Below are 21,358 nucleotides of genomic sequence, written 5' to 3'. Positions count from 1 at the left end.
GGCGGGCTATCTGCTCATTGGAAAGGCAGGAGATAGAGAGTTCCAAGTTCCAACAAGCTATAATGTCAAGGTTCACATTACAGCTGTGCAATATATTACGAAAGTCATTCGTGGCTGTCTACACTTCAAGTACATCTAAATTTATTCTTTTGATATCACAGACACCCATCAACAACCCATCATAGAAAAATATCACATAGTTCAGAATGAGCCATTGATTTTCCACCCCATTTATGTAATTGTTTTGATGAACAGTCAATCAAATGTTTCAGGTCATTAAAGCAATGTTGTAGAACCTTTAGTAGGACCTTGCTTTAAAAAAGCATGTACTTTTTATGCCTATTTTGCCTTCTGGTACCATTGTCGTTGCTCGGTTTGCACCAATATTGTTGACCTATCAATTTTTGTTGTGCAAGAGAACTGTGTGTTTATTTACAGTATGTGCTAAAAGTGTGATTTTGAGACCTGTTTCACCATATAATGAGAGTTAATGGAATCACTACTTCAAGTTCCTCGAAAACAGAAATCCCTCTTGGGAAGCATCTCAGTTTTGGCTGTAATATTCTTGAGTGAGCTGAGGACCAGTGTGTGGGTGAGGTGAGACTTGGTGGAATGGAGAGCGAGTTCATTGCAGAAGTTTTCCTGACCTTTGTTTACATCTTACTTGAGAGTATGCGGTAACACTTGCTATGCATCCCATGTCTATAATGAGTTAGAAACATACTGATAATGCATTATAATCGGCTTATAATGCTGTATAATTATAGCTATAAGCATTCATAAATAAACACAATTCTTTATAACAATAATAGTAATAGTAAAAATAGTAATAATAGTAATTGACTTATAGGGTCAAGTATTATTATACTTTCTTTACTTTATGGCAAGGATCATAGTGTATTATAATTCTCATAGTTGTAATACATTATAATCATTTTCTAATGCATAGTGTGATTATAAGTCACATTAAGTGCTCAATGGGTGCTTTAGGTAAAGTATTGACATTCCTGAAGAACATTTTGGGTGTTTTTCTTGCATATATTTAAAGCATCCACTTATATAGTTACTTAAATCACACTATAATGGATAATAACATTGATTATAATGTATTATGACATTATACTACTATGAGAATTATAATACACTATTAATCTGGCCAAAAGAAAAAGTCTGAGTGACCAGTAATTATAAAGTAAACTGTAATACTTAGTAAACTATAATACTTGACCTTTTATGTAATTATACATTTCATTATAATGTGTTATGATTGCATTATGAGTACTTGTAAGTGAGTGCTTATAACTATAATTATAGACATGGGATTCATAGCAACTTTTACCGTATGCTTCAATCAAATAATATGACATATTTGTCTTTTACAATGATAGCAAATGTCATTTTTACTGATCTGAGGTTAGGAATAAAAACCAACAACTCAAACTTGGGAGGCATGAAGTAGAATTTCTTTCATCATGACATGCCCCTCGTGCATGTGCACAGACGTGCATACACAAGCAACATATATGCAAACACGCTACTGCTGTATATAAATCACGTTGTCAATTCATTGCAGTTGATAGAAAACATATTTCTCCCAGCAGTGTTGCGGTGTGTTTGCCACATATGATTGATCTGGTTTGGCTTCATCGCACTGTGACTTAAGTGAGAATGAAGACTTGAATGAAAAGTATTTCAGACCACTGTGATGAAGCCATGAGGGGTCGCAAGGTCATCCGTTCAACCTGACTACATTCAGGACTTCCCACTCTGTGACTACGTGAGGAAGAAAAAACCTTGGAAGTTCAATCGCGTTTTTTTTTTTAAATCCTTATGAGCATATTTCCATGAGATTTTTATCAGTGGTGTGTTTTTGCCCTTTATGGAGTTCGCTGGAGACCATTTGGCCTGGCTCTTAACCCTGATCTGGTTTGTTCCATTTCCTACTTGTCCTCTGGTGGTGGTGAAATGCGTGACAGGCCAACACTAGTCTCTCAACAGCCATTCCACATCTCTGTTTTGTTAGACCACAGAGACCCCCCCCCCTCAGCCGGCCCCACCACCCCCTAACCTCCCCTGTTTCTGCTCTCTCGTCTAACATCCCAGCCAAGGACTGGCAGCCATCACCACTCCGTTTGTTTTTATAGATAATTGTTCCATCACGGAGAGGACTGCATTCAGAGTGGCTTTTTCACCAGGAAGATTAGGGGGAGCCTCGTTTTCAAAACACTTACAGGACTGAAGTCATCGGGCCGAGAGAACCGACAGCTTAGAACAGCCCTGTGGTGCACAATTATCGTGAGCAACACTTTCCATTAAACTCGATTCAGCTAATTGTCAGGCATTTTAATTTCGTTGCATTATAGGTAACTCAGTGACCATCTGGGAGGCCTCGGCTGCTCAGAGAGAGCAGGGGCAAAGGGATTATTTATTTGAAGGGCTGTAAATGAGGGGTAGCTTCCAGCATAGCTCTATGTACAGTATCCATCATGTGGGTTTATTATTTTTACTGGATCACAGAATGTAAAAGAAAGAGAAACAACTGCAGTCAGTTATACTGTCGTTCAGGGGAACAGTGGCGACGAAATCCTGGCAGCCTTTCAAGCTCAAGGCCCAAAGTGAGCAACATACTTTTTAAACATTATGGTCTGCAATCGCCAGGGAAGGGGAAGGGGGGGGGGGGGGGGTTACGAAAGAGAAGCCAAGCAGAAGAAAGACCATAAGATAAAGAGACAGTAAGGAAGCAGAGTGAGATTTGAGAGAAGGTGAGAGAGTGAGGGCCTTTGTAGGCTGATGTAAGGGTGGGGGTGTGGGTGGTTCCATAGAGGCTGGAGAGATATCCCTCTCTCCATCTGCCAGTGGACAGCCAGTCCTCCCCGGAGCTATCCCAAGAATCTGTTCAGCCAGTGCAACATGGCGCCTCCTCAATCCACCCAGCTGGTTGTTTGGGCCATGTTTGGGGTGGTCTCCTGACAACTGGCCCCCATCACCTCCCATCCACACCCCCCACCTCCACCCACTGGCTGACGTGTACGTCACCTATCACTCCTCAGCTGCTTTGACCAGAACAAGCATTGTAGCAGCATTAAAATAGTTAACGGCATGTGATTTTAATGTTTATTTGAGTACAGTTCATATACAGGCTCATAAGAGAACAAATTAATGTCTGCACACATTGGCACTTCACACACAGTACATACTTCGTTAATTTGGCTGTCTCCGGAGAAGATGTTATAGGCCAGCCGTTGGATAAACTGCCCTCCATGTGACTGATCACATGTGGTAACTGTTTGGAGATTTCCAGTGTGATGCAAGGCCACAACACAACTTTCTCTGGACATTACGATGTCCCCAACAACATCTGGAGCTCATTGTGACCCCCAAATCAAGGGGCCTTTTCCTGTGATTCAGCTGGCGCACAAGGCCAGGGGAGAGAGAGCATAGTGACCTACTTCCTGTTGCTGGGTTTGTGAATGAAAAGGGAGGAGATGGCATCAGATGCTAAAACACTCAAGTATGAACATGAATGGGCTGTCACAGTTGTATGGTGTCAATCACAGTTGTATGGTGGCATGTGATTACTTTGTCATTTAAACAGCCTGACATAGCTCATTGCTTACTTAGTGCAAGCGTTCATTTCATTGATTACCTATTTGCATTTCTGTTCCACACAATGTACGCCAGTTTATGAAGAATGGAGAGCGTCTTAAGTAGAGGGGGACACGGAGGGGGTGGGGCAGACACAGAGGTCTCTAGGTCTCTCTGTATTTATTGACGATTGTATTTTTCTCTGTTCCAAAAATAACAGTTATATGACTGCCATGACATGTCCTGCCTCCCTCCAGTCTGCAAGTCTGGTCAGCCAACATTGTTTAAAGACAATAGTGGCTAGGGATAGTTGTAACACACACAGACTCATAAAAGGCACCATTGTTCCTCAGAATCTCCAAAAAGTGGAAAGGAAATAGATTCAGGAACCCCCCAAAAAAAGAAAACTCAGAAAGAAAAGCCCGGCAGTGTGGGACTATGTTCTGTTTGGATTGGGAGGTTCAGGAACCGGCAGGAATGCGCAGAGCCCAAGTGAGCAACAGAGAAATATTTCTTCCAATAGAGGCTGTTTTTTAAAGGAATGGGTTATTATAGTTGGCCAGTTAAAGCCCTTCAAATAGCCATGACATCATGAGTGGGCCTGGTGCTACAGGGGACAGACAATGGAGGGTTTGTGCCCAGAGAACCCTAGAGAGCTTAGAGAGGTTTGGGGGACTTGGGAGGGCGGCAGGACTAAGGGGGGGGTTAGAAGTCACATCTGGCCCCTCTACCTGCCCCCATCAAACATTAAGGGGGAATCAAGTGTGCCAAACTGCATTTAGAGGAATTCAACTTGAGGCTACACTGCACTTGAAATCAAAACTAGCAACATTAGCTGCACAGCATGTTGGGCTTTGTTCCTTGAGCTGTGCGTTATAGATCCACGTTTGCTAAATATGAGCTTTATCTGGCCCCCAGCAAGGCAGATAAATCACTAACTTATGGTTGTTATATTTAAAAGGTCAGACATATTGTGAATGACATGAGTACCATATCTAATGTTAAGTGACAACCCGGTAGTATCATATCAAAGCTTCCCATCTCTTCTTTAACTGATAATCCATAATCATCCATTTAAAGTCTGGCATTGCAGAGAGTGGCACGGGATGGCAGTGTATTTGATATGCTTCATAAATTCATCAATGCCTAACTCACAAAGTGGATATGCATTACAAACCGTCTATTAGGTTTCACTCATTATATTTTCTGTAAGCCCTGTCTTAGCTCCACTGCATGATGTCAGCCGGCCAGCCAGTGACATAAACTGCACAGCTGTCTTCTGGAACCGGGCTTATGAAAACTGATCATGTTACTCCCAATTGCTGCAGTGTGTGACCTTAGCGTGCACCCCGCTTAGAGGATCCTATCTATAAATGCTAAATTTACTCAGTCAGAGCCAAGACTGCTTTACAGTGCCTGTTGGGCTTTGTGTGTTTGCTGTAACTATTTTGTCTATGACGTTGTAAAGATGTGTCAACCGAAAGGTCTAAGGCTCAAGGTGTACTTTGTAGCCCGACAAAAATGGCACATTATTAAATACATCATTTCTGTCAAGCAACACAGTACTGCAATGAAGTACAACTAAAGCCTTACTGCCGTTTGGATTGAGACAAGGACTAAAACATTACGTAGACTATGGCTCTTTCTGCACTGTCTCAGAAGGTGTTTACCGTCTTCTTTGCAGGCTGTGAAAGTAAGTGAGAAAAGTTGTCCGCTGAGAGCTCGACTAGACAGTTTAACTGCTTTGGATATTCGCCCAAATGGCCACATAAGTCTTTATTCCACAAGCGAAATCATAGACTGTTTATCTTATAATCTTTGTCATCACCCTTCGTGAAAACCTCTAGACCTTTATGCAGCATGATGATATTCCATCATGTTATAACCAGCTTGAATTCTGTGCCACAAGTTTTATTTACTTTATATCCCTTGGGGGAAGAACACAATTTTCCTCTTTATGTTTTTTTTAGCTCTCCAGTGACTGACCATATTTTCTCTGTCAACAGATGACTCTGGTACTGATAAGACTGGCCCAGGGACAGCTGATGGGCCAGAGTCTGAGCTGGGCCCTGACGGCCTGTCAGGAAAATTAAGTAAGCGCTCTCTCACCATGCAGCATTATAAAATCTCACACCACCTCCAGAGTGTCCAGTGAAAGAAACAGCAAGGCATTGAATGCATAATGTCCTCTTATTTCCTCTGAAGTGCGGCCTCGCTTCACCCAGCCCGCTAAGATGAGGAAGAGGGTGATAGCTCGTCCAGTGGGTAGCTCGGTGCGACTCAAGTGTACAGCGAGTGGGAATCCGCGGCCAGACATTGTGTGGTTGAAGGATGACAGGCCTCTGACGGATCGCGAGGTCGGCGAGGGGCGACAGAAGAAGTGGACGCTGAGCCTGAAGAATCTGACGCCAGAGCACAGCGGCAGATACACCTGCAGAGTCTCCAATCGTGCAGGAGAGATCAATGCAACGTACAAAGTTGAGGTCATACGTAAGTATCAACTGCCTGGAAATATCTCAGTAATAACTGATGAGTAACCTGCATTACTTTAAATGTTTGCTGCAGTTTGTCTTGGTTTTTCTTTGTACTTTTGGACATCCTTAATGGAAATTTTAAAAACAATTTTTTTTAGATAATCATTGTAATGTTAGGTCTTGGATTTGACTGTGGAAGAAGCATAACCTTTTGCAGGGACTCTCTCTCTCTGATCTTCCTACTCCCAGCTTCAGAGTTTGATCAACAAATCTTACTCATGTCCCTGCTGCATGGATGGATGTGCTTGTGTAATCATGTGTATGGTGTATGGAAAGCATATTGAGGAAGGAGGCCCGAGAGTCAGGGCTTGGGTTCTGGTGTTTGATGCAGAAAGAGAGAGAGAGTGAGAGAGGGGTTCTTCAACCCAGAGACCCTCCACCCAATCTGGAGCTGATTAAAGTCCAGCTGTCTGCCAGACCCCCAGCTCCCCCCTTCCCCTTGAGAAATGTGTGCTGTACAACCAGGAGCAGAGAGAGAGGAAACTAATCACACATACTTCTTGTGTTACATGTGGTATTTCTCCTTCTCTGTTAATTACAAGTTATAAGCCTGGGGCTAATAACAGTACAGACAACTAAGGCCTGTTCTATGCACAGAAGGTCTGGCATGTCAAAATTAATATGTGTGTGTGTGTTTTGACAGTTGTTTCACTGTGTGTGTGTGTGTGTGTGTGTGTGTGTGTGTGTGTGTGTGTGTGTGTGTGTGTGTGTGTGTGTGTGTGTGTGTGTGTGTGTGTGTGTGTGTGTGTGTGTGTTACACAGAAAGGACAAACTCCAAGCCCATTTTGACGGGCACTCATCCGGTCAACACCACAGTGGACTATGGTGGCACCACCTCGTTCCAGTGCAAGGTGCGGAGTGACGTGAAGCCTGTCATTCAGTGGCTCAAGCGTGTGGAGTCCAACGAGGAAAGCCGCTACAACTCCACCATCGAGGTGGGCGACCACCGCTTTGTGGTGCTGCCCACGGGGGAGGTGTGGTCGCGACCCGACGGCTCCTACCTCAACAAGCTGCTCATTACCCGGGCTAAAGAGGAAGATTCTGGCATGTACATCTGTTTAGGTGCCAACACCATGGGTTACAGTTTCCGCAGCGCTTTCCTTACCGTGCTTCCAGGTGAGATTTGTGTAACGCCACCTCTCACTTCCACATTATACAGTATTGTAAATATACGTAGAGATAAAATAAAAATCACACCCAGTGTGAAGTGGGCGGTGTGGTCATCACAGTGGTCATCATAGTGATGGAAGCTCACTTCAAAAAAGAAATACATTTATTGAAAAGAATCTTTATTGGTCATCATAGTGATGGAAGCTCACTTCCCAAAAAAATTGGAAGTCCATAATCTTATTTATAGGTTATTAATGTCATCATGTGTCTCGCTAGCCAATCTCAGTGCTGAATAGAGTCAGCCAATAGAGTCAGCCAATCACAGTACAGCTAACTGGGCCAGCTGGGCCAATCACAGTGCAGGAAACTAATACTAATGAGATGTCCCAACCCCACTTATAGGGGCGGCTACACCGCCCAAAAAATAAAAACACTTGACCCTCACCGAAGAGACTGGCAGTGTTCGCAGGGGTGGGGGATGCCAACAGGGTATTGTTGTCCTTGTCGCCGCACTGGAGACTCCTACTGGTTGGTCAGGGTGCCTGTTCAGAGGGGAGGGGATCTGAGGAAGATGGCACAAACCTCGGGTCACGTTATGCTCTCTCTGTGACACTCCTCACTGTCAGGTGAAAAGAAGCAACTGGTGACTCCATGTGTATTGGAGGAGGCATGTGGTTTGTCTACACCCTCCCCAGGACAACTGTGGGGCTTGGCAGCAACCAGGACTGCTGTACACATGCGAATTGGCAATCGAAACTAGGGGAGCAAAAGAACTAACTACATACTTCAAAGTGTTATATCAGTAGCTTTGTCTAGTTTAAAAAACTAGTGTTTGAGTTTTTCATTCAAAAATATTGAAAGGGTAGGTCAAGCGGTTGCATCTGTAACATTCATAAAATACAACGCACGTAATAAGAGCCAGTAGAAATGCTATAAAAATAAATAAAGAAACTTGATATTTTCTTTCCGTTCTCCCTTTGCAGACACCAAGCCTCCTATCACCCCCATATTTGTGCCAGCCTCCAGCACCCTCCCCTGGCCTGTCATCATTGGCATACCCGCTGGGATGGTGTTCATCTTTGGCACAGTGCTGCTGTGGTTCTGCCAGAGTAAGAAGCACTGTCCACCTCCCAGCACGCCGGCCACGGCTGCTCAGGCGTTGCAGAGCTCCCATCGGCTGCCCTATCGAGAACGGGAGAGGGGCTGTGTCGCCCCGTCGTCCACCTCTTCCAGCCCAGACAAAGATTGCATGAGCTCCATAAACTATGAGGAATACCTCGCCCAGCAGCAGCTCCTCCTCAGCCAAGGGGGGTCAGCCCTCCCCAACAAAATATACCCCAAAATCTACACTGACATTCACACGCACACTCACTCCCACGTGGATGGGAAAGTGCATCAGCATCAACACATTCATTTTCAGTGTTAGCCTTAGTGCCAAATACCCCCCTTAATTGCTCCAGCATTTTACAGGGACTATATGAGCTGTGGACTGAATGCAGAGACGTGCTCTTTGGTAATATACACCTGGAATTGCTCTATAAACTGTTAAACTGTGCCAAACCCTTCTTACAACTGGACAATATTTGAAGTGAATGCACAGTGTCTAGTGATTAACATATCAGTGGTCAGTGATACAGAACTTGGGTTAGCGCCTGCTAATGTCCATGTTGGGTGCTTCTTCTTTTTCACCTGCCACGTCCTCACACCACTAAAATGTATGGTTGTTGTGCACTTAAAAAGGCCAAGAGATTCTTCAGTGTGCGGGTTAAATTGCAGTTGTTCAGACTAACTAGAGGATATCTGCCTATCAACTTGATTTGCTCTTTTCCCATCTCTATTTGAGGTGAAGTTCAAAATGGGTGTCGGTTTTACCCTTCATTTCTACAGCTGTGTTAGAGCAGAGGCTCTGCGTGTTGTGACTGGCCATGGTGATACAAGCGGTACTGATGATTTACAAAAGGGCTGGATTTAATGCTCCTACTCAGGTAGTCCTTTGTTTGTCACATAATGTTTGGAATGCACATACATTACATCACTGACCACTATCCTTCAATTTAGTTATCTCCATCCCTGATGGACTTTTGTCCTTCGCTTACTTGCCATTCAGTACAGAGTAAGACATACGTAGACCAGAAAGCCTAACTTAACCCTTTTGAGGTATGCAAACCTTGCCTAAGACTGCAAGGGATGGGAGAATTGTGTTTCCGTGTTGCATGTTAATTGGAGTTGAGTCTTCAAAACTTTTCTGAGGTTACCACCACTAGTCAGAGGTAAATGCTTCCCCAGATATACCCTTATTGGTGACGACTAGAAAAGATGTGTATTTTGGACTGCAAACTTATCCAGCCACAATGTATGAAGCTGTAGTCATTTATATTCAAATTCAGTCATGAATATTTAATTTATTTTGCTAAGAAAATGTATCAAATGTTTATTTTTCAGAGTACGGCATTTTACATATGTAAGTTTATTAAAGTTTACTGTAGCTGTGTATAGTATATTTTGAGTACTGTCTGCCAGTTTAATCACATTTAGGTATTGTTGTATGTAATTGGTTGTATTTGACAATCTTGTACAATATATTCTCTTAAAAGGTCAAAAACTAAATCATCTGATGTCTTGATGATTTGGTTGCAGTTTGATTAAAGGACTTGAAATAGCTGCAGTTGCTGTCTTGAAATTGTAAGTCTTTTTTTTAAAACCATATGGTAGTCAATTTAAGAGTTATTCTGAATCTTCTTCAATGGGTCCAGTCTCTACCTGTTTTATACAATCAATGGGTGGATCACACGCTAGCTTGTTGGCCCTCTGTCTGGCCTTTTGCAAATGTATGTCTGCGTGGTGGCTACACAGCTTTTTGTCCAAAACATTGGCCTATACAACCAAAACCCAGGAGTGGGGGGATGTTTTTTGGCTTTAATATATTGTAGCAGCACTACTGCTACCACCTGCTGATCAAGAAACAGAATCGTTGTGAATGAGATGGCCCCATACTAATGGATAAGGGCCATTAGGAAGACCCAGCAGAGGCAGGTCAGCTTTCTGCTCCGCCTGTGACATGGCGAGAAGAGCCTAGTTGACTTGTCTACAGAGGGTGACACAGAGGGCAGCCAGCTCAGACAGTGGCTGATGGCATGAATGACTGAATAGATAGCGTGTGGACACAGAGGACTCTGTCGTTTTTAGATGAGTGATGGCCCCTGCAAGACTACACCAGACGACTAGCATCTTCCCCATTTAAGAAAGAGAATAAACCCTCTGCAACCCCTCCTCTGCTCCACAGTCCACACTACCACCTCATTCAGCTCCAATCTAGGTAGGATTTCCTTTCACCATTAGGAAGTGCATTGTCCTGCTCTGGGAGTGAAGTGACAGGACCCTGTGATTGCTCCGAAAAGAAGGGTAGCATTGTATTGAGCCAGCTCTTGTTTTGTTATAAGCGTTGCAGGAAGAGATGAGCATTGGCTCCAGACAGATGAGGAAATATATACATTTAATAGCTCCTACCTATTTGGTTAAAAAAAGCATTCATAGAACCTAAATAATCTACGCAGTATTGCACTTTGCTGTTACCCTTGTAAACCAGCCATATTACCATGATAGCCATCAATTAGAATGCTAAAGAAAATAACTCACAAGTTAACAGTGAACATTTAAATCAACACTGCCCCCATGTGGTTTCAAAGGTCAAACCGATTAAATTCTTACCACAAACACATTGCCACTTCGTTTAGAAGCCATTTGTGTTCATATGCTTTTCTTTTTAACAGCACAACAACAAAAATATGTTTAACAGCTTTATTAATAATGGGAAATATAAAAGACATTTTAAACCATCTAATCAAAACAGTATTAACTTTATTTACATGAAATATTCCAAGAAATCGTCAGCTACAAAAGAGAGAAGAGAAGAGTATACATCAATAAGGACAGGACAACAATAAAACAAAGTGTGCCGTTTTCAGCTCCTCTGGCCATTTTAGATGAGTTAATCACAACAGATCAAGGCTGTGTAGCCCCGTTGTCCACCTCTTCCAGGCCAGACAAAGATTACATGAGCTCCATAAACTATGAGGAGTACCTCGCCCAGCAGCAGCCAGACAACAATCAAAGCAAAGTGTGCCGTTTTCAGCTCCTCTGGCCATTTTAGATAAGTTAATCACAACAGATCAATAAGAGCAGAACAATAACAAAACAGCAGGACAATATTATGATGATCCGTTTTCAGCTCCTCTGGACATTTGAGATGAGTTCGTCACAGACCTTACTAAGCTCTTCAAACTCTTTTCCCTGAGGTACAGAGAAGGGTGAGAAAAAGGCAGAAAACATATAAGTGAATATCTTCAGAATATTACAAAACAGATGAGAGTAGATAATAAACTACATTTCAACACATGACATTTTTATTCTGCTTCTTATTAATGTTCACTTACTTTCTGGTCAAGGCTCTTTTCCAGAGACTGGACCTTTAGCTGCTCCATGCGTAGCTGGGCTTGAAGTCCCACCATCTCAGCCTTGAACTTTGACCGCACCTCGAAAATCTGTTTATTTGCCCTGAAAACATACAGCACAAGTGCAGTCAGTTTACAAAACCAGTGTCTTGGTAGGGCCCATACAATAAACAGAATGGTAGGATCTAGCTAATCTTACATCTCAATTTTCTCCTCTGCATGGGCTTTCAGTGTCTGATAGCGCTGCTCCTCCTTTTTGATCCTGGCCAGGGCATCCTGAGCACATGCTTTTAGAGTTTCTTCATTCTAGTTAGGCAGATAATAAAACAAAATTCAGTGTTAAAACATAAAGTTTATTAAAATCAAAACTTTTTGGCACTTTCAAGCCTTTATAGTAAGCCTGATAGTAATAATAGAGACATCGTGGCAGGTGAGAGTTGGGGCAGCAAAGAGCCTTGGATTGGATTCAAACCTGGCCCGGCTATGCAAGGACTGAGCCTTAATGGTATGCGCTCTACTAGGTGAGCCACCGGGGCACCCCAGGCAAACTTCACCCATATTCCTCTTTGTGTCTGTGCATAACTGTAGTCCTGGGGTTCTCGAAGGTGGCATACCGATTTCCTGTTCTGGATCATTTTCCCATAGCATTGTTTGATTGGCTCTGCAGCAGTCTTGAACTGGAAACACATATGGAGGTGATATGCGTTTCCACTTGCAGTTCAAATCTGTTGCAGAGACCATCAAATCAAAGATCATAATTTACAGGAAATCAAATCAAGTTGGCTTGTCTTGGTTACCCAGTGAGAAAATTATGGAAAATGGATATGCCTCCATTTAGAACCCTGGGACTACAATTATGCACAGAGCCTATGGAGGAGGACATGTGAAAACACTTCCAAATGTGTTCTGTGCGTTAGGAACTCGCTCTCTCCATGCCAGCCTACTGTATGTAAAACTACACAATTCGTTAAGCTTTACACAGGCTGGAAGTGATTTTCAAGTGCTAGCTCTTGACACAAGACAAGTGCAAGAAGTGTTAAGTCAGATCTTCAACATGTTCTCATTTCTCAGAATAACACGATTCACGTTAAACATCTGATATGTTCAGCATGACCTCCAAGTCATGCTGTGATGAGTACTCACCTTTCTGCAACCTGCAATGATCTCCTTATATTTGTCAAGTCTCTTCAAGACCTCAGAGAAAGACCGCTCCAGGTTACTCAGCTCCGTTTGCACTTGTTCCTTCTCCTGCAAGGCCTCCCTCAAGGCCTCCCTGAGGCTTGTTTCCGTTTTCTGGCTTTCTTTCTCTTGCGCAGCTAATAGGTGATGACAGAGAAAAACAATAATGATCCATAAAGATAGGGGCTAGTACACGTTCACAGAAAAACTGCCATCAAATACAAATTTGGTTTCAATAACTTACATCTCATCTTTGCACTTGAGCTCTCGAGTTCAGAAATTATTCTCCTGTGCAAGAAATTTTCAATTTGTTTAAAATAACATGAATAAAATGTATTGATAAAGTAGCAAATAACAGTAATAAATGGCTTACTTCTTGTCCTCCCATTCTTCAAAGAGCTTGTCATATTTAGCTTTCCATTGCTTATCTTTTTCATTTGCCTGTTGAATCAATATATTGTTAGAATCAGTGCATGTCTGAATTTAATTAATCCAATTATTTTAATACTCAAGAGGGTTAACTTGACACTAAAAGTTATACATAAACAGGGGCAATGAGAATCAAATCCACCAAAACTACACTGCTCAGAACTTACCTCTGTCTGAACCAAAGCAATGGCTTGATCCATGTCTTTTTGACTGTATTGCAACATTTCAACTATTGCGTCCTCTGTATTTGTTGGCGGGGGAAGAGGAGCGACTCTGCACACATGCATTTCAGAGTTCTGGACAAATGGATCCACAGTCTAAATAAAAATGAGAAGAGTTTACACAGCTTAAAGCTGAGGCTCACATTCAACAGCTTTGTGGCAACACAAATCAGCACTCCATTTAACACTACAATCACATGAATTTCAGAGCTTGAGATTATTGAAGTAAAAAAAAAATGTTTAGGCTTTAACAAAATACAGTACCAAGTACAGTATGCTGTGCAGTGGAGAACTGATTTCCCATTTCTATCCCACCCTAAGGTTAAACCGCTTCCCTCTGACCTTTACTTTCACATTCCTTGGTGCTAGCAGAAACATTGTTTAGGGCACGGCCACAACGCACTTTTATTCTACCTATGAGGGCGGATTCTGCAAATGGGAAAGCGTTTTTTTGTTTGTTGCAGAAATCCACATATCGCTCCAATCCCATTGAAATGCATTGGCAGAATCTGCCCTCATAGGTAGAATAAAAGTGCGGTGTGACCGCCCAAGTGTTTTTACTGATGGGGTAGACAGTTTTAGTGATGTACGACTTAAGAAAAAACAAGGAGTTCAGTGATGGATGGTTCAGAAAAAGCAGGCTCTTGCATATATTGCAGGAATGGTTCAAGTATTACCAATTACAGTATAGCGATGGCAAATGTGACAGAGGACAGAGAGGACTTACTGCTGCTAGGACATCAACTAGCTTGAAATCCTCTTCTCTTGATTGTGCAGCCTTTGTATCAGCCATCTGTGGAGCTTCCAAACTGAAGAGAAATCACAGTTTCATTGACTGGCTTTTAAGTAAAGACTATTCTCAGCATGGAACAAATTAGCCACCAAACTCCACTCAACTCATCAGTCGAGCTAGGGCATCTGGAGGGTGAGGGTGGTGTAACATACCGTGAAACAAAGGGGGCTAGACGAGGGATAGGATTCTGTGCACCAGGGCCAACTGGCTTTTTTGGGCTCTCTTTCATCAGGGGGTCAAACTTAAGGTAGAGGGACTGTTTCCTTAGTGCAGATTCCTTGAACTGTTAACAGCAGATTAGCAACAAAAAGAAAACACAATGTAAATGTAGTAATATTGTACAAAAAAGAAAAGAAAACTAAAACATGAGGGCAACACTCACACTGCCAGTCCCAAATTGTTCCAGGTAGTCCATTTGACCATCAAAGTCATTTGCCATGACTAGGGAAAAGATAAATAAAAGTTAAGCTCATATGTATACAATTCTTAGACCAATATTAAATTAAAGAGGACAAATTCAGGTAGCCAATATTCAATTCAATGTACGGTAGAGAAAAATAGATGATACACTTACAATTTCATAATTGACTTAAAAACATTTTTATCTCTATATTTGAATATACAAACAAACATTAGTCCTCAAATGTACCACTTGAGAATACAATAGATAAGTAAACATTCAAGGTCTGTAGGTTGAATACAAGTGTCCTAAAATGTGAGACCATCTGACTTACACATGGTTCCAGGAACAAACTCCTCACTGGGTTCTGGCAGCACAGTCTGTGAGTTCTGATCAAGGTGACCCAGTGTAATGAATTCAGGAGCACTTAACACAGGTCGCTCAATCTCAGGCTGAAATCCCAAGTCAGGGCCAGGGGCAGTCTCTGTCTTCTCTGTCTTCTCATCACTGGTGGTCACATTATTCTACAAAGAAAAAAATAAAACATAAAAAAAGATTGGTTTATAATCAGTGATGGACAAAGTACTCAACCCCAGTACTTGAGTGGAAGTATAGATACTCCTGGTCAAATATTACTCAACTAGTGAAAGTTGCTCGGTCAAATTTCTACTTGAGTTAAAGTACTGTAGTCCATGCTTTTACAAAGTGCTCAAAAGTAGAACTCAAAGTAAATTATTTTTAATATCAAAGCATTTCTGAATTTAATGATATCAATAGTGAAAATGCAATTCTATTTTCACTATATTTTAAATAGGTCTAAGTGGTTTATAATGTACTTTACATTTTCCTTTCCTAGAAATGTAGTAGAGTCAAAAGTACAATATTTGTCAAAATACAAATACTCATAAAGTATAGATACTGAAAACAATGTACTTCGTTACCGTCCACCACTGCTTATAATGCTTTGACTGTCCAGCTGTAACAGCAGTTTGTAAATTTTAAAAAGACTTCTAGAAAGGGTGCTCAATCTTTGGAGTTCAGAACCAAGTGTGCAAGGAGACACACACACACACACACACACACACACACATATATATATATATATTTATTTTTCTCTCAACTAATTGATGTTTAGATCATTTTCATTACTTCTTTCAAGGCAACAGGAGTGGGTCCAGCAATCTTTTGGATGTCATCTTTCCCATCTCCAGTACTACAGAGAGCAAAGACACACACGTAAGCTGGAATACTGTTAATTAACAGGGTTACAAATATAGCATTTTGTGCTTCAAAACTTGCATTGGTCAGAGGAATTTGATTGCCTTTTACAGGAGTTAAAAAAGCCCAACATACCACCCAGGAGGGGGAATCTCTTTGACTGGAGTTGGTGCCTTGCCCACAGGACTGGACTTCTCCCCACATGTCAGTGAATTGTTCATCTTTGCATTTGTGCCAAAGGGATTGAAGTTTGGGTCATCAAACTTGTCAAGTTGAAATGAGTAAGAAGACTTTGGAATAGGAGCCATATCGACATCATCAGCCGCAGGCTTGACTGGAGATTCTTTTGGTGGGGTGGGTTCCTTCTTTTCAGGTGCAGGCTTTCTCTCTGCTGATTTCAGACCAGGTGGTTTTTTACTAAACCTTTTGGGTGGTGGCTTACGCTTGACATTACAACCATCGTCAAAATTGAACTCAAGTTTCACTGGGCCATCGTCAAGAGGAGCATCAGTGGATTGGAACACGGATTCATCCTCCGTTGGTTTAGGGGTGTCAGATACTGCAGTGGCTACCGGATTATCTGGTATGTCTACGCTGTTTATGATTTCCATAACCTTAAGAGGAGCACCAGCGGGTTGGGATATGAAGTCATCCTCCGTTGGTTTAGGGGTGTCAGATACCACGGTGGCCACCAGCTTCGCAGGTATGTCTACCTTGTTTAAGCTTTCCATATCCGTTGCCACCGACTCTTTAACCGGTGGGTCACTGCATGGCACTTTTTTCCCAACCTGAGGAGAATTCTGCATTTTTGATCCTCCCGTCATGAAAGGATTGACTGAATCTAAGTTGTCAAAATCCAAATTGTAAGAGCCTTTGGGTGGCAGAGGAGCATCTTCTACAGAATAATTGGCTGTAGCTTCTTCTGGAACCTGAGGAGAATTCTGCATTTTTGATCCTCCCGTCATGAAAGGCTTGACTGAATCCAAGTTGTCAACATCCAAATTGTCAGAGCCTTTGGGTGGCAGAGGAGCATCTTCTACAGAATAATTGGCTGTAGCTTCTTCTGGAACCTGAGGAGAATTCTGCATTTTTGATCCTCCCGACATGAAAGGCTTCATTGAATCCAAGTGGTCAAAATTTAAATTGTAAGAGCCTTTGGGTGGCAGAGGAGCATCTTCTACAGAATAATTGGCTGTAGCTTCTTCTGGAATGACAGTGAAAGACATGGCAGCAGGCGTTTCCTCATCGGTCATGTTGGAGGATGAATCTCGTTCCTTGTCAGCCGTTCCTTTTGACACTATGACCACACTGCTGTCTGTGGAGTGTATGTCTGTAGACATATTAGCAAGTGAATTTTCCATAGAGGGGGTGATAGGAAGTGTATCATCCAGTACCGTTTCGGTTTGAGCAATCTCCCCTGACACAGTCTCTGATGTGCCACATTGAGGTACTTTTATTCCTGTAGGAATGTCTTCGATGGCAGGCCTGGTTGGAGAGTTAGGCACTTTAATAGACGCCTGAAATGGATTCATGGCATCCAAGTTGTCAAAATCAAAGTTGTAGCCACCCTTGCTTTGTATGGGCATGTCATCAGGATAAGGTGTTAACTCTGTGGACAAAGTGAACAAGGGATGCACTTCATTAGCCAAGCAGTTCTGAAAGCTAAATAAGAGGTGCAAATGCTAGGATATTCACATTTGGATGTTTTACCAATTTTGGGCCCGTCAACTGGCTCAGTGACCTCCTGAGGCAAAGTACTATAAGATACAAAAGAGAACCGATTAGCCATCTTAATAGTTTTGTCAGCACAATATTAGGCAATAAGAAACTGAAGATTTACCTTGTTTTATCCAACTGTAAGGACTCCATGGCTTTTGTGCACTCATCCAGGGTTGTTATCTTGCCAGTCTTTGAAGGAGATACAATTCTTTTGGTGACTGGGTCTCTTCTTGGAGTCTGAAAACAAACCTGGATTGACATACATATACGTAAATACTATGGTCAGTGTTGTATAGCTGGTTAACTGGAACTTTTAATTAAATCTAAAATGTTGTGTTGCCTGCAATCATCTTTCTAATGATGAGTGTGAAATCTATATGGTCACACTTAAGTGACGGATGTCCAAAAGCAGCAACATTACTCTCATAAAAAATGTCAACACTAAACATGCACTTGAAAAAATGAATACACCTCACTGCTCAAGACTAACAAAACTTAATAGTTGTAGGATAAGGGTACACAACCTGTGACCATAATTTAAGTAAGATAAGTCAAAAAGGGTGGTGAAACTTTAAGGTAAATCAAAATTATACGGTACTGTACTCAATTCTGTACCTTCACTCCCTTTGCTACAGTCTTGCTGGGCAGGTTCTCTGACTGTCGCAGAATGGAGGGTCTCCCGGTCGGCTGATCCAAGGCAAAGATGTCCAGGACTGAATCGATGTGCTTCACTTCAGGACAGGGCCCTTGGTTCTCATCATTCACAACAGACGTCATCCTGTTTTAAGGGAGATGGAGAGCTAAGTGGCATTGAACTTCTGACTAAACGCTGAGGACAAAGTACAATTGGGTCCAACTGACAATAAACTGGAGACCATGTGAGCATCATGTAATGGCTGAATTCCACTGCATTTCTTTGTTTCCCTCTAGTGTAATATCGGCTTTCATCTGCTGCAACACGTGACATGGTGAAATGCAGGTACAGATTAAACACTTCTTAATCTTTATTAAACAATAGAGGATATTTCAGAACACAAGCGGCCGATTCGACGGGTAAACATGATGGTAATCACTTTATATTTTGAATTTGAAGTTAGTGGTGGTGAGAGTGAGTATAGGGAATAGCAGGGCTGTGGCACTACATGTTGTAGTGCCACAGATAGAAAGCCCACTCATGTCCTCCATACAGAGGCCAAAAATATTTATATTAATTATTTTAAGCCTGGAACCAAGCCATCCAGGCTCCTGGTGAATTATACCATATAATTTAAACCATGAAACATTTGATTGTGTCCAAAAACAAATTGAAACCCGCAAAGAAAGGGTAAATATAGTATACACTATCATTAAATATTCAAAAAAATTACACAGAATCAAATGTGTTGGTCATGATTCACCAGGAGCCTGGATGGCTTGGTTCCAGGCTAAAATGACGTTATGTTTTTCCTGACATTTTCCCTATAATGTTACCCTGTTGGATTATAGCGTGGATTTCAGGGTGGGGATCGATAAATGGTTCATCAGTGAACACGCAAAACCCCCTGAATGACAGGATTAAACATGCTACTCTCGATTCCCTGGTTTCATTTACTAGTAAGTAAACTGCTGATCATGGGCTGACTGCCATGCTAATCTCCAATCTCTCCTCCGTGGACAAACGGCAAGGGCGTTGAGTTTAATGTCATCACTTCATTTAATGTAAACAAATATGTGGCAACTGGCACGAAATGTGACCTTTGGAAATACATCAAATTAACGCAGGCGTTAAGGCCTTATGTATTCGGAAATAGCCGACGTTGTTGTGAGCGCTTCAATCAAGCCAAATCAACTATTTTATACCGTCGTGCGCCGACAGCACAGCAGTGGCATTGCTTGATTGAATGCTTTATCAACAGTTTGCAAAAAAAAAAGCACAAAAACGACAGTTTAAATACAACGCTAAAAGGATTGAACCCAAGAAAGCACTGTGGCTTGTTTCCATTGGGGTCCTGTGGGGGCAAAGTGAGCGATATACAAATACAACGTATAAATGTATATTTTTAGCATGTAGAAGATAAAAATGCGTACTTTGAAACGGCAATTAAAACCACCTACCTCAAACTAGAAGTGGATGGTTAAAACGGTACGCCCTTCCAACCAAAGCGCTCTGATCCACTGACAACAACTTGACAATGTTAAGGTTGAAACACGTTTGAAATGCCCTCGTCTTCCAGTGGAACGGTTACAAATTTAAACGGAATGAGGAGTTGAGGACCAATGAGATCGTTGGATCTCTGAGTCACGAGTGTTAGGAAAATGCACTTCCTTGTGAAATAGCCAATAGCGTTTCGGGTAGTGTTGCCATGTCCGCTTATTATAAGCGACTATGGGCTTGTTTTTCTGTAAAGTTGCTTGTAAATAAATATTGATGGTTGCGGCTTTTTGGGCTTGTTTCTAAAGTGAAGGCTACTTCCTTATTTGTCCGTCTTTCCTGATGTTGTTTAAACTTTGAGTGGCTCTCAAACATTTTCATGTCAAGGACCCCCAAATGAATATGTATTTGTCTGTGGACCCCCATCTGAAAATATTTTATGCCAGGGACCCCCATACAAGATTTGTGTTTTTAAAACGTTTAAAAAATATTCCACATTTTTCAAAATGTCTTCAAGATAGTTTTGAAAATAGCAGATCTACAAGCTCACAAGGGGTCGCATCGCGACGCGTTGTGAGCTTGTAGATCGGCTATTTTCAAATAGCCACTGCGGTTTAAGGCGCTCATGTGACGCTTCTTTTGGGCTTGTTTTCATAGACATGGTTGCTTGTTTGTTTCGCAAAACCTGGCAACACTGGTATCGGGCGGATATATGATTCAGAATCAGCTCTGCTGCAAGTGCGCAGAATATTTTTGTTATTAAATTTGTATTTTGACACAAAATAACAACACAACTGTTGAGTATTTTGTGTGAACACAGTTGAAAACATTAGAAAACAAACAAACAAAAAATAAATAGACCCTGCTACTTATTTTATGTTTCATTGATGTACGCTTCCTAAACAACGTGGAAAATATAATATATATTATATATCAATTTATGCAATATTTTGGCATCAAATATATCAATTGATAAAATATATTGCATCTATTACAAAGTAAGGCTGCTGTAAAAGTACAAGACTTATTTGGGGTTTAACGGCAGCTTGTATCCTTTGTGTTGCATTAATGCCATCTTCTGGAGTAACTGCTACCAGTGGTGGAAAAAGTAGGCCTGCCCTACTCTATTTATTTTTTTACTTAAGTAAAAGTATAAATTCTGTAATGTAGAAACACTCTGTTACAAGTAAAAGTCCAGAGTTCAAAATGTACTTAAAGGACGACTTCACCCATATTCAACCTGTCTTCATATAATTGGTCCTCACTAATGCTCATGATAAAACTGTAAAATGTTCTTCTACTCAGTCTGTGTCTCAGAGGAGGGCTGTGGACAGTTCAGAAACCCGTCTACCAGTGACATCATCGATGGGGAATCCAAGCTAATAGAAACAGCAGGCTTTGTATTTCTGGAAAGTTGCGATGCAATAACGGAAGCCATTGTTCTCCCGTTAATAAAAATCTAAATAAAAAATGTGAAATCTTGTTGGAAAAAAAAATCCAGCCTAACGATGATGTCACTGGTAGACAGGTTTCTGGACTATCCACAGTCCTCCTATGAGACACAGACCAAGTAGGAAAAAATTGTACC

At 41.7% G+C, this 21,358-nt stretch overlaps 2 protein-coding genes across 4 annotated transcripts in view; one reads left to right on the top strand and one right to left on the bottom strand.

The window, feature by feature from the left end:
• LOC308074291 (fibroblast growth factor receptor-like 1) overlaps positions 1-9,890 on the top strand; it is a 29,353-nt gene extending 19,463 nt beyond the window's left edge. For both annotated transcript variants that reach the window (XM_080413681.1, XM_080413682.1), the window contains exons 4-7: positions 5,592-5,678; positions 5,791-6,075; positions 6,882-7,235; positions 8,213-9,890. In XM_080413681.1, coding sequence (XP_080269807.1) covers positions 5,592-5,678; positions 5,791-6,075; positions 6,882-7,235; positions 8,213-8,655 — 1,169 coding nt within the window. In that variant the 3' untranslated portion in view covers positions 8,656-9,890. The remainder of the gene's footprint in view (positions 1-5,591; positions 5,679-5,790; positions 6,076-6,881; positions 7,236-8,212) is intronic.
• On the bottom strand, positions 8,431-19,862 carry LOC308074290 (transforming acidic coiled-coil-containing protein 3-like). 2 transcript variants are annotated; one of them, XR_013932084.1, is made up of 18 exons: positions 19,734-19,862; positions 18,255-18,417; positions 17,761-17,888; positions 17,631-17,677; positions 16,056-17,529; positions 15,852-15,915; positions 15,037-15,226; positions 14,685-14,743; positions 14,455-14,585; positions 14,237-14,318; positions 13,456-13,605; positions 13,233-13,300; positions 13,104-13,147; positions 12,824-12,996; positions 11,880-11,986; positions 11,663-11,783; positions 11,149-11,519; positions 8,431-8,523 (listed from the first exon to the last, which is right to left on the bottom strand). XR_013932084.1 is itself a non-coding variant. In XM_080413680.1 (17 exons), the coding sequence occupies exons 2-17, from the start codon at positions 18,414-18,416 to the stop codon at positions 11,454-11,456; spliced, it is 3,066 nt and encodes a 1,021-aa protein (XP_080269806.1). In that variant the 5' UTR covers position 18,417; positions 19,734-19,862; the 3' UTR covers positions 11,016-11,453. The 2 variants fall into 2 exon arrangements, 1 of the variants encoding a protein (XP_080269806.1); XM_080413680.1 differs by lacking the exon at positions 8,431-8,523 and having other exon boundaries at positions 11,016-11,519.
• Positions 19,863-21,358: the final 1,496 nt, after the last annotated feature.

Source organism: Gymnoscopelus braueri, assembly GCF_963280865.1.
Source record: "Gymnoscopelus braueri genome assembly, chromosome: 19".
In the NCBI taxonomy this organism is placed as follows: Eukaryota; Metazoa; Chordata; class Actinopteri; order Myctophiformes; family Myctophidae; genus Gymnoscopelus; species Gymnoscopelus braueri.
This window is presented reverse-complemented; position numbering and strand designations above follow the sequence as displayed.